The sequence below is a fragment of the Capricornis sumatraensis genome, chromosome 2, assembly GCF_032405125.1.
Source record: "Capricornis sumatraensis isolate serow.1 chromosome 2, serow.2, whole genome shotgun sequence".
Taxonomy (NCBI): domain Eukaryota; kingdom Metazoa; phylum Chordata; class Mammalia; order Artiodactyla; family Bovidae; genus Capricornis; species Capricornis sumatraensis.
Window position 1 is genome coordinate 29,929,977 of NC_091070.1, and position 18,161 is coordinate 29,948,137.

The window sequence follows — 18,161 nt, forward strand, 5'->3', positions numbered from 1 at the left end:
GATGCTTTTGAAATGTGGTGTTGGAGAAGACTTGAGAGTCCCTTGGACTGCAAGGAGATCCAACTAGTTCATTCTAAAGGAAATCAGTCCTGAATATTCATTGGAAGGACTGATGCTGAAGCTGAAACTCTGGCCACCTGATGCGAAAAACACACTCATTGGAAAAGACCCTGATGATGGGAAAGACTGAAGGCAGGAGCAGAAGGGACGACAGAGGGTGAGATGGTTGGATGGCATTACTGACTCAATGAACATGAGTTTGAGCAGGCTCCAGGAGTTGGTGAATAGACAGGGAGGCCTGGCATGCTGCAGTCCATGGGGTCGCAAAGCGTTGGACACAACTGAGCGACTCTGCATTCAGATGCCTGCATCTTTCCTTTTCTCCTTTGTTTTCCGTTTCTCTTCTTTTCACAGCTATTTTTAAGGCCTCCCCAGACAGCCATTTTGCTTTCTTGCATTTCTTTTCCATGGGGATGGTCTTGATCCCTGTCTCCTGTACAATGTCATGAATATGCAGATAACACCACCTCTATGGCAGAAAGTGAAGAGGAACTAAAAAGCCTCTTGATGAAAGTGAAAGAGGAGAGTGAAAAAGTTGGCTTAAAGCTCAACATTCAGAAAACAAAGATCATGGCATCTGGACCCATCACTTCATGGCAAATAGATGGGGAAACAGTGGAAATGGTCAGATTTTATTTTGAGGGGCTCCAAAATCACTGCAGATGATGACTGCAGCCATGAAATTAAAAGACACTTACTCCTTGGAAGGAAAATTATGACCAACCTAGACAGCATATTAAAAAGCAGAGACATTACTTTGCCAGCAAAGGTCCATCTAGTCAAGGCTATGGTTTTTGCAGTGGTCATGTATGGATGTGAGAGTTGGACTGTGAAGAAAGCTGAGCGCTGAAGAATTGACGCTTTTGAACTGTGGTGTTGGAGAAGACTCTTGAGAGTCCCTTGGACTGCAAGGAGATCCAACCAGTCCATTCTAAAGGAGATCAACCCTGGGTGTTCTTTGGAAGGAATGATGCTAAAGCTGAAACTCCAGTACTTTGGCCACCTCATGCAAAGAATTGACTCATTGGAAAAGACTCTGATGCTGGGAGGGATTGGGGGACAGGAGGAGAAGGGGACAACAGAGGATGAGATGGCTGGATGGCATCACTGACTCAATGGATGTGAGTCTGAGTGAACTTCGGGAGTTGGTGATAGACAGGGAGGCCAGGAATGCTGCAATTCATGGGGTCGCAAAGAGTCGGACACGGCTGAGTGACTGAACTGAACTGAACTGAGCGACTGAACTGAACTGACAGTATCAAGGATGATAGATCCTAGTCCTATAATAAGGTCTCAGTCTTTTAGAAAGCCTATGATTCTGGACTGTGAACTTCACACACACTTCTTAATCTCCCTGCCATCAGGTGGGGCAGGATAGTTAGAGTGAACTGAAGTTGTATATTTCCCTTCTTCAACATTTAAGACTGGAGCAGTTATAGTTGGGTATTTCCCTTCACCCACATCAGTTCAGTTCAGTTCAGTTCAGTCGCTCAGTCATGTCCGACTCTGCGACCCCATGAATTGCAGCACGCCAGACCTCCTTGTCCATTACCATCTCCTTGAGTTCACTCAAACTCATGTCCATCGAGTCGGTGATACCATCCTGCTAGGCTCTCATAAAACTCAGTTAGACTCTGGTAAAATAGTTTATCCTAGAGGGCAAATCTTGTTAGGAAGAACAGAATGTTCTGGCACATCTTAAAATGGTTCCCCTCTTTTCCTTCATCTGTCAAAAGCATGAGGGGATTTTTCTGATATACACTGAGAGAATCTGGTTGAGACACAACAGGTAAGACTCACAAAAAGTGTGGGGCCTCTGATGATTCATTTCCCCTGGAGTTTTTAACTCTTACAGTTGCCCATACTGAGCCTTCAGTAATTTGTGAACCAACTCAGGTTTCCCTACACCAGCACTGGTTCCCAGCAAGGCTGCTGTTCTGGTGAGCTGTGATTCACTGCAGTCTCTATTAGTCTCTTCAATTTTAAGGGCAGTGGCTTGCTTTGTGACCTCTCTGTACTAAAAAAAAATTGTTGATTTTTCAGTGGGTTTTAAGTTTTATTTGTTGTCAGGTTGGAATGGCAATTTCCAAGCTTCTCACATGCCATACCAGAAACCAGAAGTCTGCATTTTAAGAAATGTTTTTCTATACCACAAGCTTAAAAACTTACACAGAATAATAAAACACATGCAAATTCAATATCATATAGAACAAAACTGTGTTGCATACTCCGTAAATTACTATTTTTCACTTTCTTCTTATACTGCATGTATTTTTATTTCTAGTCATGTAGCCTAGATCAGATACATCTTAAATAGTTGAATCTTCCAGTTTATCTGTAAAAATCAATATAAAGTTATAAAGTATAATACTTGACATATATGTTCCTAATAAACAATAAAATACTGCTTACCATTTTGATGCCTGTGGAAAACGTCCCTGGTTTTATAGGTTTAGGTTTTTCAATTTGCATTTCTAATTGGGTAGATCTATCTTTATGCTGAGCCAGAAGTAGAGCAACGGGGAGATCAGAACTCTCCTGTAAGAGAAGTTAAAGAGCAGTGTGAAAGTTAAAAAGAAAAAACTAAAGAGCAACCAGTCTTTTATTCTAAATTATGCCTTTCCATAAGCACTTGATGTCAACCTAAATATTCACTTTATGGAGAACACTTTACAAAAAACTTTAACATTCCATAATAAGAAAAGGCTGTTTTAGACTCATAAATCAAAATAACCTACAAAAATGGATTTTTATAAAATCCACATTAAAGACAATATAATAGGGTCTTATTTCATCTAGTGAAACCAACCATATATTTATTAAAATAAAAAAAATTAGAAGCTAATCACAAAGAGAGTAGTACAAAGTACTATAACCTAGATCAGATGTTTATCTAAGACACATTCTTTTAACCAGTGAATTCAGACTGGCTTGAAATTGTTTCCCATTAGATTTCACCTGAGGCCGTTTGGAAATGATCCTTGTTCTGTTTTCTGTACAATGGAATGATTGTTAAGTACAACCAAAAGTACATTTATTTTCTCCTTTATTACTCACTTTTATAAATTAAGTCTAAATTTTTTAACTAGCAAAATAATAGTAAACATTTTTAATATCTTATATTGACACTAAAACAGGGCCACTATCTATACAAATCTGCATACACACATATTAACATCATCAAATAACTAACTCTTATACATAAACTGTTATTTATCCTATTTAAAATGAAGTCTTCTTACATGTTTAAAGTGCTACACAGCTAAGATCTAAACTAAATGTATCCAAGGCATTTTCCCTTCTGAGATGTCAGTTAAATAAGAACACAGAAACACATGCAGAAGGAAACCAGGAAGGAAGGAGATCATACTGCTCTCTATATCAGTAAACAGAAAGAAAGGTACAAATACATTTCCATCTCCTATACCAAAGTGACCTATGAAAATAAAGTCATCAAATGGTCTAACAGATTTTTAAAATAGTAACTACCCAGAGTTTAATCCTGAAAAAACTTTGTTGTTAAACATTCTGTAATATAAAAGTGAAGATATAGTAGAACCTATTTTCTTTCCAAATCCAACAACTTAATATTTGGGGGCACAAATATGGCTAACGAATATATTTTAAAGACTTGTTTAAAGGTTATAGCACAGAAGAAATTCAAATAACAAGCCAATTATTTCAACAGCATCATCCTAGAATAAATCTGTTTTTCAAAACTTTGCAACAGAAGTGGTTTGCAAAAGCAAACGTTTTAAAGGTGAAAACTTTCAAAAGTAAATGGAAAAACAAAAATTTTATTTATAATGCAGAACTTTATTAAACAGCAAAATTCTTGAGACTTGGTTTTAGCAATAATGAAGGAGAATGAATAAAATTCTAGAAGAATATACTTGAATACCTCTCATATATTCTACAACAAAGCATTAGTAATACATTAATCATAGTATTAGGAAGTGGCTTGGGAAGTATGGCATTACTGTGAATTCCTGCAGCTATTTGAGATTTCCATTAGGAATTTTGTAATAAAATGTCAACTTAAAGGACATTTTAAATGGGCAGTGGCCCAAAGTATCTTTTAAAATCTCTTACTATCTTTTCACATGTAAAAACTAACAGAATAAAAATAAATTTTCTTGGCTAAAAAGCTAAATCATTGCTTCCTAATTAATACTCTTAAGTGAATTCAAATTCCATACCTAGTACTTACTCTAAAAAGTAAAAGTTCTTACATAAAAGCAAAACAATATGTGCACTTCAAAAAAAGTTGCTAATCAATACTATGCCTGTTTTAATTCTGGTTTCACTTTCCTATAAAAGAACCAGAATATTAAAATGTATTGGTAAAACAGCTGAAATTTAATAAAAATAAGTATTCTAGAAATCTAAAACTAATTTTGATACAAAGGCAATATAATTTACTTCAAATCTGCTAATACTCTACTTTAGCAATCAAAACTTTGGAATCTGAAAATCTTATAAATGTTAAGAAAGAAATAAGTAGGAGTCTGCACATCAACAAAATCTATAGAGTAAAATAAATTATGAGAAACATACATGCTGTTAGGAATACAGAGAATGCAGATTCAGCCTCTCAAGTTATTGGGTTGGCCAAAACGTTTGTTCGGGCTCTCCTGCAGTATCTTATGGAAAAACCCAAATGAACTTTTTGGCCAACCCAATATTTCATTCTTAGCTTTCCATTTTTACCCTGAAAGGTTCCCTAAGCTATTTAATAGCCTGAAGGTACAATGCTCAATATTTAAAGAAATTCTAATTAAGACTACCTGTAATACTTATTTAAAGCTTTATAATGACCATTTTGAAAGATTATTTTAACTGACTTTGAGCAAGCCATCTGGCAAACAATATTCTAATAAAAATGAGCTACTGCATTTGACAATATTAGCCCTAGCAAAATTTAAGACATAATCTGAAGAGAATTTTCTAACAGGAATATAAAAATATTTAATAAGTCAGGACCTGTTTAAAAATCTTTTTTCAAATAGCTTTTAGGAAAAAAAAAAAAAAAAACCACCTGAATTTACAGTTAGGATTAAATAAATGAACTTTTTAGGCAACATTTTAAGTCATAAAGATTAAGACCATAACATTAAAATTTTGTCACATAGAGTATAATGTAATGCCAATACTTTTTTAAAAGGTTAAAAAGTGACTTTTAGCATAAGGACCAAAAACAGGAGAAGAAAAACTAATAAGGAGTACTTGTACTAGTTGTCTAAATTAGATCCAGAGAATCATTTTAAGATTTAAGCTACTAGATATATTTATAATGCAGTCTTTCTAAATAAAATTTAACATATGAACATACATAGAAAAAATACAATGCATTCTTTTACATACTTAATAAAATTCAGGAAAATAAAAAGAAAGTTAATGAATTCTTTCAATTAGTCAACAAGGATGAAATGGATGTTAACATTTTAACAAAAATATTTTAATAAATATTAAAAAAATTAAAGTAACAATCTTTAAAAATAAATTTGAAAATGAAAACCAGAAATTCAAATTGAATTGGTATTCAAACCAATCTGTTGTAATTAATTGTTCTAATGAATACAGTAAATTGTTAAAGATTATTTAACCACTATGTTACATGATCTAAATAGTGAGGAAAGTATGCACAGTAATGACTTGCAGGTGAGGAAAACAGGAAGGGGAGGGCAGTTCTTAACAAAAACCAATATTAACTCCAGATTATACGCAATGTACAACACTGGCAGTTGTAGCTCAAAAGCCAAAAACAGCTCAATGAGGCACCAAAATTTCATGCTAAAAGACTAAAGATAAAAAGAATACACAAAAATAATTGCTGTGCAAAACTAGCTAATCTCAAAATTAAAACTAAAAATTCTTAATAATAAATGGAACATTTTTAGAAAGTTAGAATGTGTATTTGTCTTAAATCTAAGTTCAGTATTTGAAATTAATGTATAGAGGAAAGCATTAATAATGTACAAAGGAAAGAAAATCATGTTCCTCTTTATATAAAATGATGAGAGAAAGAACATTTAAAAAAAAAAAAAAACCCGTAACAAGAAGCTTTATGAATTCATTCTTTAAAGTTTTTAATGTCTCACAGGCGACATGTCCACAAAAAATGTAAAACACAATATGTATCATTTCAAGTGTTAAAGCCACAACTTCCACTTAATAGTTTCAAAAAAATTAATGGAAGTTACTAACAACAACAAAAAAATCTTCCATGCTATACATTGCTATTTTCATTTTTTTGCTTTGGACTACACTGTGTGGTTTGTGGGATCTCAGTTCCTGATCAGGGACTGAACCGGGGCCATGACACTCTAAGTGCCGAATCCTAACCATTTAGACCACCAGGGAATTCCTTGTCCTCATTTTTAGAACCAAATTTATGCTCCACTCATACAAAGCAGATAGGGTTTATGATAAGCATTTACTAAGCTTCACTAAAGGTCCTTACTTTCTCACCTACTTCTAATTTATTAGGTTGGTGCAAAACAGTTTTACACTGTTGAATTTGTTGTCTAATACTGGAATACATCTTTAAATAAATTTAGTTATGCTATACATCATTTTAATGTGCATTTCTCACTTTATATTTTTTGTTAATCACATTACTTGCTGTTTGTTTTATATTTATTTTAGTCTACAGAATGACATTAGACAAAAAGAAAATTTGAGCAACTTTTTTTTAGTTCAAAATGGGTTGTAAAGCAGCAGAGACAACTTGCAACATTAACAACGCATCTGACCCAGGAACTGCTAACAAATATACAGTGTAGTGGTGGTTCAAGAAGTTTTGCAAAGGAGAGGAGAGACTTGAAGATGAGGAGTACAGTGGCCACCTATCAGAAGTTAACAATAACCAAGAGCATCATCAAAGCTGATCCTCTTATAACTACATGAGACGTTGCCAAAGAACTCAATGTTGACCATGCTATGGTTGTTCAGCATTTGAAGCAATTTGGAAAGGTGAAAAAGCTTGATAAGTGAGTGTCTCATAAGCTGACCAAAAATCAAAAAAATTGTCATTTTGACGTGTCATTTTCTCTTATTCTACACAACAGCAATGAACCATTTCTCCATTGGATTGTGATGTGAGACGAAAAGTGGATTTTATCCAACAACCAGTGATGATCAGCTCACCGGCTGGACCAAGAAGCAGCTACAAAGCACTTCCCAAAGCCAAAACTTGCACCAAAAAAAGGTCATGGTCACTGGAGGTCTGCTGCCAGTATGATCCACTCACTACAGCTTTCTGAATCCTGGTGAAACCATTATATCAGAGAAGTATGTTGAGCAAATCGATGATATGCACTAAAAACTGCAATGCCTGCAGCCAGCATTGGTCAAGAGAATGAGTCCAATTCTCCACCACAACACCCCACCACCATATCATACAACCAAAGTGTCAAAAGTTGAACGAATTGGGCTACAAAGTTTTCCCTCGTCCACCACATTCACCTCACCTCTCACCAACTGACTACAATTTCTTCAAACATCTTGACAATTTTTGGCAGGGAAAAACACTTCCACAACCAGCAGGAGGCAGAAAATGATTTCCAAGAGTTCATCAAATCCTGAAGCAGGGATTTTTATGCTACAGGAATAAACAAACTTAATTCTCGTTGGCAAAAATGTGTTGATTGTAATGGCTCATATTTTGATTAATAAAGATGTGTTTGAGCCTAGTTAAAATGATTTAAAATTCATGGTCTGAAACCATAAATACCTTTGCATCAAACTCATAAATAATCTTGCTTTCTCTTTTTATTCCTGGTTATATGGCTTAAATGCTTTCAGGGCAAAAGCACAGTAGAAAAATATACACACACACATTCACCTGGTCACAGAATAACAAACTGCATAGCAACTAGTAGACTGAAGAGTTAAGTATGTTAACAACACATGGAAATTAATTACGTAGCTAGAAAGGGGAAAGGAAGAATGTAAAAAGCCTTTACTGGAAAGGACAATTTCCATGTTGTGATTTCATCAGTATTACATTGGTTTATAAGCATCAAATAATATTCTCAAATCCATGAAACATTTCATAAACCTTGGTTGTAATCCCTGCTATTATCTAATAATGTTGACTACTTTGGTAACTAACAACTAGAAAACACCAATAACTTGCAAGACATTACCATTTCTTTCAAATGTATTTTCCCCATGCAAAAATATAAAATACAGTTCTCACAGAGTAACCAGTCACTAAAACTTCAGCATGAAGCCAAATACTTGAAAATGAGCTAGTTATTAGAAAATCAGTATCAATCAGGAGAAAAGTGCTCTGAAAACGTTTTAGTCAGTAAGCTTAGAAACACATCAACACTCTATTAATAGTAAACTGGTTTATGTTAATTATAGTATTGCTCTGTCATCTGAAAATAAAATGGATATTAACAAACATTTAAAAAAATAAATAAATAGGGGCTTCCTTGAAGGTTGAGTGATTAAGAATCTGCCTCCCATGCAAGGGACAAGGGCTCAATCTCTGACAAGATGCAGAACAAGAAGGCCCATGTGCCACAATTACTGAAGCCTGCGAGCCTAGAGCCAGTGCTATGCGACGAGAAGCCCATGCACCACAATGAAGAGCAGCCTCCACTTGTCAGAACTAGAGAAAGCCCACATGAGGCAACCAACATGCAGTACAGCCAATACATAAATGAATATTTAAAATAAATAAATAAAATAAAGGGATAGAAGGTGAATACATGAGCACAAACTATAGAAATGCCAACTGAATACCATCACCCAGCATAAGAGGAAAGATAAACCCTGAAGACAAATGTTTTTATCACAATCAACATTAATACATACCAGTTCATCTAAAAAAGCCTGCTTATTCTTCCTTTTGAGAATCTGCTGCATTTGTTCTTCTTTTTGTATAAATAGTCTTCTTTGTTCATTTTCCTGTCGTTCTACTTCTAAAGCTTCTTCCAATTCCTCCTGTTCCCGAGTCTAAAACAGTAACATTCATATATGACATAAAATAAATATAGTAACCAAAACTAAGTCTATACCATACTCCATACTACCTTTTTTCGAAGCATAAATTGCACTAGTCACTAACTGTTTAATAATGCAGCAGCAGCTCCACTTTAAAAGAACTAATTTTCTTTCATGCAGACATGTTACCATTAAAGAGAATGACATCTAGCACTAAATGAAATCTAAACAAAGTACACTTATCCCAGCTGCAGAAATGTGGAAGCTGCTTAAGAAGACTTTATTTAAGAAATTTAACAAAGAAAGCAAAACAAAAACCCAACAACAAAGAGATCATCTCCATATAGAACTGTTAATTGAAACACTCCATATAAAAGACTGGTTCATTTAACAGAAACAATTTTCAAAATACATAAGATAATGAAAAAGTTATCATACTACTTAACTTCTTTATTCCAAGTTAAAATAAGTCTTTCTGATGCTTGAGTTCCAAATAGCATTCATTTAAGGTAAGTTATGAAAAACTGAAGTTATTTTCTAACACAGGATATAAATTTCAAGGGTCTTCTCTGTGGACTAAAAAATTCAAAATCCAAAGCTAATATATAGAGAGATTGAACTACAGTCCTACATTACTTCCCTTTTATGAAGTTCCTTAGAAATATCAAATACTTCCAGACTCTGAAATTTATTCCAACCCTAAGTCCTATTTAAAAGCAGTATTATACCATTCTTCAAGTCTTATGAATGAGAAATATAGTAATACCTGAATGGCTTTATTTTAAATCCTGACTGTTGCTCTTAAAAATGCAATGCTGCTGCTAAGTCACTTCAGTCGTGTCTGACTCTGTGCGACCCCACAGACGGCAGCCCACCAGGATTCCCCCGTCCCTGGGATTTCTCCAGGCAAGAACACTGGAGTGGGTTGCCATTTCCTTCTCCAATGCATGAAAGTGAAAAGTGAAAGTGAAGTCACTCAGTCGTATCTGAATCTTAGCGACCCCATGGACCGCAGCCTACCAGGCTCCTCCATCAAAGTACTGGAGTGGGGTGCCAATGCCATACCTTTTTTAAATTCAACATAATATTGAGAATTTATGGCACCTTGAGGCAAATACAGAATAGAGGAAGAGAGTATGTTTTGGAATCACTAACATGAATTAACAGAGACCTCACAGAAAAGTATGTTTTTATGTAAAATACTCTTTACATATTATTAATCTCTGTTAAGATTATATCAATTCACAAATTAGATAAACTCCCAGAAATAAACAAGTTTCCCAAATGAAAACATATTTCCCTTATAATTCAAACTCAGTATATCCAAAATTAAGTTTAGCATTTGGTTTCCCAAAGCTGATCACCCTCCTGTATTCCTGATTTCTGTTAATTGCACACCCATCTTTCAGTCAACTCAAGTTGAAACCTCAAAGTCATCTTTATTACTCTTTCTCCCTCAACCCCATCCCCCTTAAATTAAGTCAGTTGCTAAGTTCTAGTAGCATTTCTCCCCTATAATTTTAAAAACTTCTATTACTGAGATTGCTATTCTAACTAAGGCATCCAGTGGAGAAGAAAATTCAAACTTGATCAAAAAAAACTACTAGGAATAAATGCACAAAGTTATGGGGTAAGATATGAAGGCTGGAAAAGTGAATTACTAGACTATAGGTCCATAAGCAGAAAAAGATGTCTCACAATAAAACAGTGTCATATCAGCAATAAGCTGAACAAGTGATAGGTTTACACAGAGTATGGTGGGAGACAAAATTAATAGAGTTGTTAATTCCCCGTGCTATGCTGGAGGACAGGTAGAGTTAGAAAAGATTTCCCAGAGTGTTACAGGTTGAATGTGTGCCCCCAAATACATGTTGAAGTTCTTAACCCATGGTAACCATAAATGTGACCTTATTTGGAAATAGGGTCTTTGCATATGTAATCAAGTTAAGATAGGTCATGCTGGAAACTTGGATACAGACACACAGGGAAGAAGGCCACGGGAAGTTAGAGGCAGAGATCAGAGTGGTGCCAAAGATGCTAAAAGAAACAAAGATTTCTCCCTAGAGCTTTCAGAGACACTATGACCCTGACGACACCTTGACTTCAGAATTCTAGCTTACAGAAGCCTGTTCCTGTAGGAGACAAATTTCAGTGTTATAAATCACGCAGTTTGGGGTAATTTGTTTTAACAGCCCTAGGTAAGCTCAGCTCATGCAGGTTGTGCAGGTTTCAAACAGTAGGTAAAAGAGCCATTTAGGCAGAGAAAACAAAGGTAAAAAGACATGAATCAAGCTGGAATGCCTGGTATGACCAAGTCATTACATATGACGTAGGGGAAAGCTCTTGATAAAGCTGGAGAGGCCAGCAGAAGGCAGATAATGGAGAATTGACCATACCATACTAAGGGGTGCATTTATGCCATACTAAGACAACTGGTAAGGTAAAGAATTTAGAAAGATGACTAGAAGCAGTGAAGAATACAGATCACTGGGGTTCAAGATTGAAGATAGGAAGACTCAGAGGAATATTTCAACAACTCAAGTCAGAAATAATGAATACTATGTAAAGTAACAATAATATAATTAGAGGAGGAACTAGGTTTGAAAGACCTAAGGAAAGACTGCTGCTACTGCTAAGTCACTTCAGTCATGTCTGACTCTGTGTGACCCCACAGACGGCAGCCCACCAGGCTCTGCCGTCCCTGTGATTCTCCAGGCAAGAAGCCTGGAGTGGGTTGCCAGGAAAGACTACCAACAGTATATGATTCCCCAAAGAAGATATATAAATGGCCAATAAACACGTGAAAAGATGCTCAACATCATTCATTATTGGAGAAATACAAATCAGAACTACAATGAGGTATCATCTCACACCAATCAGTTATGAAAGTGAAAGTGTTAAGTCACTCAGTCGTGTCCAACTCTTTGTGACCCCATGAACTGCAGCACCACCAGGCTCCTCTGTCGATAGCATTCTCCAGGCAAGAATACTGGAATGGGAAGCCATTTCCTTCTCCAGGGGATCTTCTCAATCCAGAGACTGAATCCAAGTCTCCCGCATTACAGGCACATTTTTTACTAACGGATTTACCAGGGAAGCCACACCAATCAGAATGGCCATCATCAAAAAACTACAAACAATAAATGCTGATCATGTGGAAAAAAGAGAACCCTACTGCACTGTTAGTGGAAATGTAAACTGATACAGTTACTATGGAGAACAGTATGGAGATTCCTTAACAAACTAAGAATAAGACTACCACATGACCCAGCAATCCACTACTGAGCATATAACCTGAGAAAACCACAATTCAAAAAGACACATATACCCACAATGTTCATGGCAGCAATATTTATAATAGGAATTGGAAGCAAGCCAGATGTACATCAGCAGAAGAAAGGATAAAGAAAATGTGGTACATATATACAATAGAACATTACTCAGCCACAAAAAAGCAACAAATCTGAGTCAGTTCTAATGAGGTGGATGAAGCTAGAGACTACAATACAGAGTGAAGTAAGTCAGAAAGAGAAAAACAATTATCATATATTTAGTAGAACAAATTGAGAAAGTAGCATTGACATATATACTCTATCCAATTATGACTCATTATTACACAGCAGAAACCAGCACACTGTAAAACAATTATGCTTTAATTTCTAATAAAGCTTTATTAAAAAACAGTATATGAAGACTAACCAGATATGGCTTGAACACTTAGATAAAGAACATAATAGGAGAAACAGGTAGGAAAGTGAAGATAAAAAAGGTTAATTATGATGAACATAGATGCAAAACTCTTCAACAAAATATTAGCAAAACCAAATTCAGTTCGGTTCAGTTCAGTTCAGTCGCTCAGTCGTGTCCGACTCTTTGCGACCCCATGAATTGCAGCACGCCAGGCCTCCCTGTCCATCACCAACTCCTGGAGTTCATTCAGACTCACGTCCATCGAGTCGGTGATGCCATCTGGCCATCTTATCCTCTGTCGTCCCCTTCTCCTCCTGCCCCCAATCCCTCCCAGCATCAGAGTCTTTTCCAATGAGTCAACTCTTCACATGAGGTGGCCAAAGTACTGGAGTTTCAGCTTTAGCATCATTCCTTCCAAAGAACACCCAGGACTGCTCTCCTTTAGAATGGACTGGTTGGATCTCTTTGCAGTCCAAGGGACTCTCAGGAGTCTTCTCCAACACCACAGTTCAAAAGCATCAATTCTTTGGCGCTCAGCTTTCTTCACACTCCAACTCTCACATCTATACATAACTACTGGAAGAAACCATAGCCTTGACTACACGGATCTTTGTTGGCAAAGTAATGTCTCCTCTTTTCAATATGCTGTCTAGGTTGGTCATAACTTTCTTTCCAAGGAGTAAGCGTCTTTTAATTTCATGGCCACAATCACCATCTGCAGTGATTTTGGTGCCCCTGAAAAAAAAGTCTGACACTGTTTCCCCATCTATTTGCCATAAAGTGATGAGACAAGATGCCATGATCTTCGTTTTCTGAATGTTGAGCTTTAAGCCAACTTTTTCACTCTCCTCTTTCACTTTCATCAAGAGGCTTTTTAGCTCCTCTTCACTTTCTGCCATTAGAGTGGTGTCATCTGCATATCTGTTATTGATATTTCTCCCGGCAATCTTGATTCCAGCTTGTGCTTCTTCCAGCCCAGCATTTCTCATAAGCAGGGTGACAATATACAGCCTTGACGTACTCCTTTTCCTATCTGAAACCAGTCTGTTGTTTTATGTCCAGTTCTAACCGTTGTTTCCTGACCTGCACACAGGTTGCCCAAGAGGCAGGTCAAGTGGTCTGGTATTCCCATCTCTTTCAGAATTTTCCACAGTTTATTGTGATCCACACAGTCAAAGGCTTTGGCATAGTCAATAAAGCAGAAATAGACATTTTTTTTGGAACTCTCTTGCTTTTTCCATGATCCAGCAGATGTTGGCAATTTGATCTCTGGTTCCTCTGCCTTTTCTAAAACCAGCTTGAACATCTGGAAGTTCACGGTTCATGTATTGCTGAAGCCTGGCTTGGAGAATTTACAGCATTACTTTACCAGCATGAGAGATGAGTGCAATGGTGCGGTAGTTTGAGCATTCTTTGGCATTGCCTTTCTCTGGGAATGGAATAAAAACTGACCTTTACCAGTCCTGTGGCCACTGCTGAGTTTTCCAAACTTGCTGGCATATTGAGTGCAGCACTTTCACAGCATCATCTTTCAGGATTTGAAATAGCTCCACTGGAATTCCATCACCTCCACTAGCTTTGTTCGTAGTGATGCTTCCTAAGGCCCACTTGACTTCACATTCCAGGATGTCTGGCTCTAGATGAGTGATCACACCATCATGATTATCCTGGTCTTGAAGATCTTTTCTGTACAGTTCTTCTGTGTATTCTTGCCATCTCTTCTTAATATCTTCTGCTTCTGTTAGGTCCATACCATTTCTGTCCTTTTATCGAGCCCATCTTTGCATGAAATGTTCCCTTGGTATCTCTAATTTTCTTGAAGAGATCTCTAGTCTTTCCCATTCTGTTCTTTTCCTCTATTTCTTTGCATTGATCGCTGACAAAGGCTTTCTTATCTCTTCTTCGTATTCTTTGGAACTCTGCATTCAGATGCTTATATCTTTCCTTTTCTCCTTTGCTTTTCGCTTCTTTTCTTTTCACAGATATTTGTAAGGCCTCCCCCGACAGCCATTTTGCGTCTTTGCATTTCTTTTCCATGGCGATGGTCTTGATCCCTGTCTCCTGCATAATGTCATGAACCTCAGTCCATAGTTCATCAGGCACTCTATCTATCAGATCTAGGCCCTTAAATCTATTTCTCACTTCCACTGTATAATCATAAGGGATTTGATTTAGGTCATACCTGAATGGTCTAGTGGATTTCCCTACTTTCTTCAATTTTAGTCTGAATTTGGCAATAAGGAGCTCATGATCTGAGCCACAGTCAGCTGTATAGAGCTTCTCCATCTTTGGCTGCAAAGAATATAATCAATCTGGTTTTGGTGTTGACCATCTAGTGATGTCCATGTGTAGAGTCTTCTCTTGTGTTGTTGGAAGAGGGTGTTTGCTATGATCAGTACGTTCTCTTGGCAAAACTCTATTAGCCTTTGCCCTGCTTCATTCGGTATTCCAAGACCTAATTTGCCTGTTACTCCAGGTGTTTCTTGACTTCCTACTTTTGCATTCCAGTCCTCTATAATGAAAAGGACATCTTTTTTGGGTGTTAGTTCTAAAAGGTCTTGTAGGTCTTCATAGAACCGTTCAACTTCAGCGTCTTCAGCGTTACTGGTTGGGGCATAGACTTGGATTACTGTGATACTGAATGGTTTGCCTTGGAAACGAACAGAGATCATTCTGTCGTTTTTGAGATTGCATCCAAGTACTGCATTTTGGACTCTTTTGTTAACCATGATGGCTACTCCATTTCTTCTGAGGGATTCCTGCCCGCAGTAGTAGGTATAATGGTCATCTGAGTTAAATTCACCCATTCCAGTCCATTTTAGTTCGCTGATTCCTAGAATGTTGGTGTTCACCCTTACCATCTCCTGTTTGACCATTTCCAACTTGCCTTGATTCATGGGCCTAACATTCCAGGTTCCTATGCAATATTGCTCTTTACATCATTGGATCTTGCTTCTATCACCAGTGACATCCACAGCTGGGTATTGTTTTTGCTCTGGCTTCATTCCTTCATTCTTTGTGGAGTTATTTCTCCACTGATCTCCAGTAGTATATTGGGCACCTACTGACCTGGGCAGTTCCTCTTTCAGTATCCTATCATTTTGCCTTTTCATACTGTTCATAGGGTTCTCAAGGCAAGAACTGAAGTGGTTTGCCATTCCCTTTTCCAGTGGACCACATTGTGTCAGACCTCTCCACCATGACCAAATTCAACAATACATTAAAGGGATCATATACCATAATCATGTGGGATTTATACCCAAGAATGCAAGGATGGTTCAATACCCACAAATCAATCAATGTGACATACCACATTCATAACTTGAAAAATAAAAAGCATATGATCATCTCAGTAGATGTAAAAAGGGATTTTGATAAAATTCAACATCCGTTTATGATAAAACTCTAAACAAAGTAGGCACAGAATGAACATAAAACAATAAAGGCCAAATATGACAAGCCCATAACTAATTTATACTCAACAGTGAAAAGCTGAAAGTATTTCCTCTAAGATCAGGAACAAGACAAGGATGTTCACTTTTGCCACTTTTATTAAAAAATAAAGTATTGGAAGTATTGTATTGGAAGTCCTAACCACAGCAATCAAACAAAAAAAGAAAAAGAATTCCAACTGGAAAGGAAGAACAAAAACTGTCGATGTCTGAAGATGGCATGATACTATATATACAAAATTCTAAACATGCCACCAAAAAACCTTAGAACTCACCAAAGAATTCAGTGAACTTGCAGTATACAAAATTAATCTATAAAAATCTGCTGCATTTCTATACACTAACAACAAACTATCAGAAAGAGAAAAGAATCTCATTTACACCTGCATCAAAAGGAATAAAATACCTAGGAAGTAATCTAAGGAAGTAAAAGACCTATAAAGAGAAAACTGTAATACACTGACAAAAGAAACTGAAGGCAACACAAACAAATGGAAAGATCTACTGTGCTCATGAACAATTAATAGTTTTATATGGCCATACTACCCCAACACAATCTACAAATTCAGTCTAATCTCTATCAAAATATCAACCACATTTTTCACAGAACTAGAACAAATAATTTTTAGTGTGTATGGCAACATAAAAGACCTCAAATAGTCAAAACAATCTTGAAAAAGAACAGCAAAGTTCAAAGTATCATACTACCTGATTTTAAACTACAATACAAAGACAGTCTTTAAGAAAACAAAGTACTAGTACAAAAACAGACACATAGATCAATGTGGAATAGAATAGAGAGCCTAGAAGTAAACCCACTTGTATGGGCAATTAATCCATGACAAAGGAAGCAAGAATATACAACAAGAAAAAAGACAGCCTTTTCAATAAATGGTTTTGGAAAAACTAGACAGCTACACGTGAAAGAATTAAACAGGACTACTTTCTCATACCATCAACAAAAATAAACTCAAAAGGGATTATTTAAGACTTAAGTGTAAGATGTGAAACCATAAAACTCTTACAAGACAACATGGGTAGTATGCTCTTTGACATCTACCCACGTCAAACAGGTAGCATGGGTAGCAAAGAATAAATCTGGTAAGAGGTTAATGTCCAAAATATACAAAGAATTCATAGAACTCAACATCAAAAACACAAATAACCTGATTAAAAAATGGGCAAAGAACCTGAACAGACATTTTTCCAGAGGACATACAGATGGCCTGAAGGCATAGGAAAAAATGCTTAACATCACTAACCATCAGGGAAATGCAAATGAATACCACAATGAGATATCATCTCACATCTGTCAGAATGGTCAGCATCAAAAAGAAAACAAATAACAAATGTTGGAAAGGATGTGGAGAAAAGGGGACCCTAGGAATGTAAACTAGTGCAGGTACTATGGAAAATAAAAAGGTTCCTCAAAAAATTAGAAATAGAACTACAACACAATCAAGCAATTCTGGGTTTTTATCCAAAGGAAAGCAAAACACTAATTTGAAAAGATATATGCTCCTCAACATTCATTTCTGCATTATTTAAATAAGCCAAGATAACAGAAGCACCTTAAGTACCCATCAACAGAAGAATGGATAAAAAAAGATGTAATATATAAAATCAAATATTACTCAGCCATTAAAAAAAAGAAGGAAATCTTGCCATTTGGATTGACTTAGATGGTACTATGCTAAAATTTTAAAAGTCAAAGAAAGACAAATACTGTACAATTTCACTTACATTTGGAATTGAAAAGTCAAAACAAGTAACCAAAAATAACAAAACAGTCACAGATACAGAGAACAAACAGGAGGTTTCTGGGGTGAAGGGGGATGGGGAATGAAAGAAATAGGTGAGAAAGATTAAGTATGAACTTCCATTTACAAAATAAATAAGTCACAGGTACGAAATGCACAGTGTGGGGGAATACAGTCAACAAGAATACAGTATCTTTGTATCATGACGGTAACCATACAATCATAATGGTAACTTGACTTA

The 18,161-nt window shown here is 36.3% G+C and overlaps 1 protein-coding gene across 2 annotated transcripts in view; it reads right to left on the reverse strand.

Annotated features, from left to right (window-relative positions):
- Window positions 1-18,161, reverse strand: part of MNAT1 (MNAT1 component of CDK activating kinase) — a 215,615-nt gene that overhangs the window by 125,936 nt on the left and 71,518 nt on the right. The window contains exons 5-6 of one of the 2 annotated variants that reach the window (XM_068965439.1): window positions 8,890-9,030; window positions 2,473-2,598 (exon numbers count right to left, since the gene is read on the reverse strand). In XM_068965439.1, the coding sequence (XP_068821540.1) occupies window positions 2,473-2,598; window positions 8,890-9,030 (267 nt within the window). The remainder of the gene's footprint in view (window positions 1-2,472; window positions 2,599-8,889; window positions 9,031-18,161) is intronic. The other variant, XM_068965440.1, reaches the window with a different exon arrangement.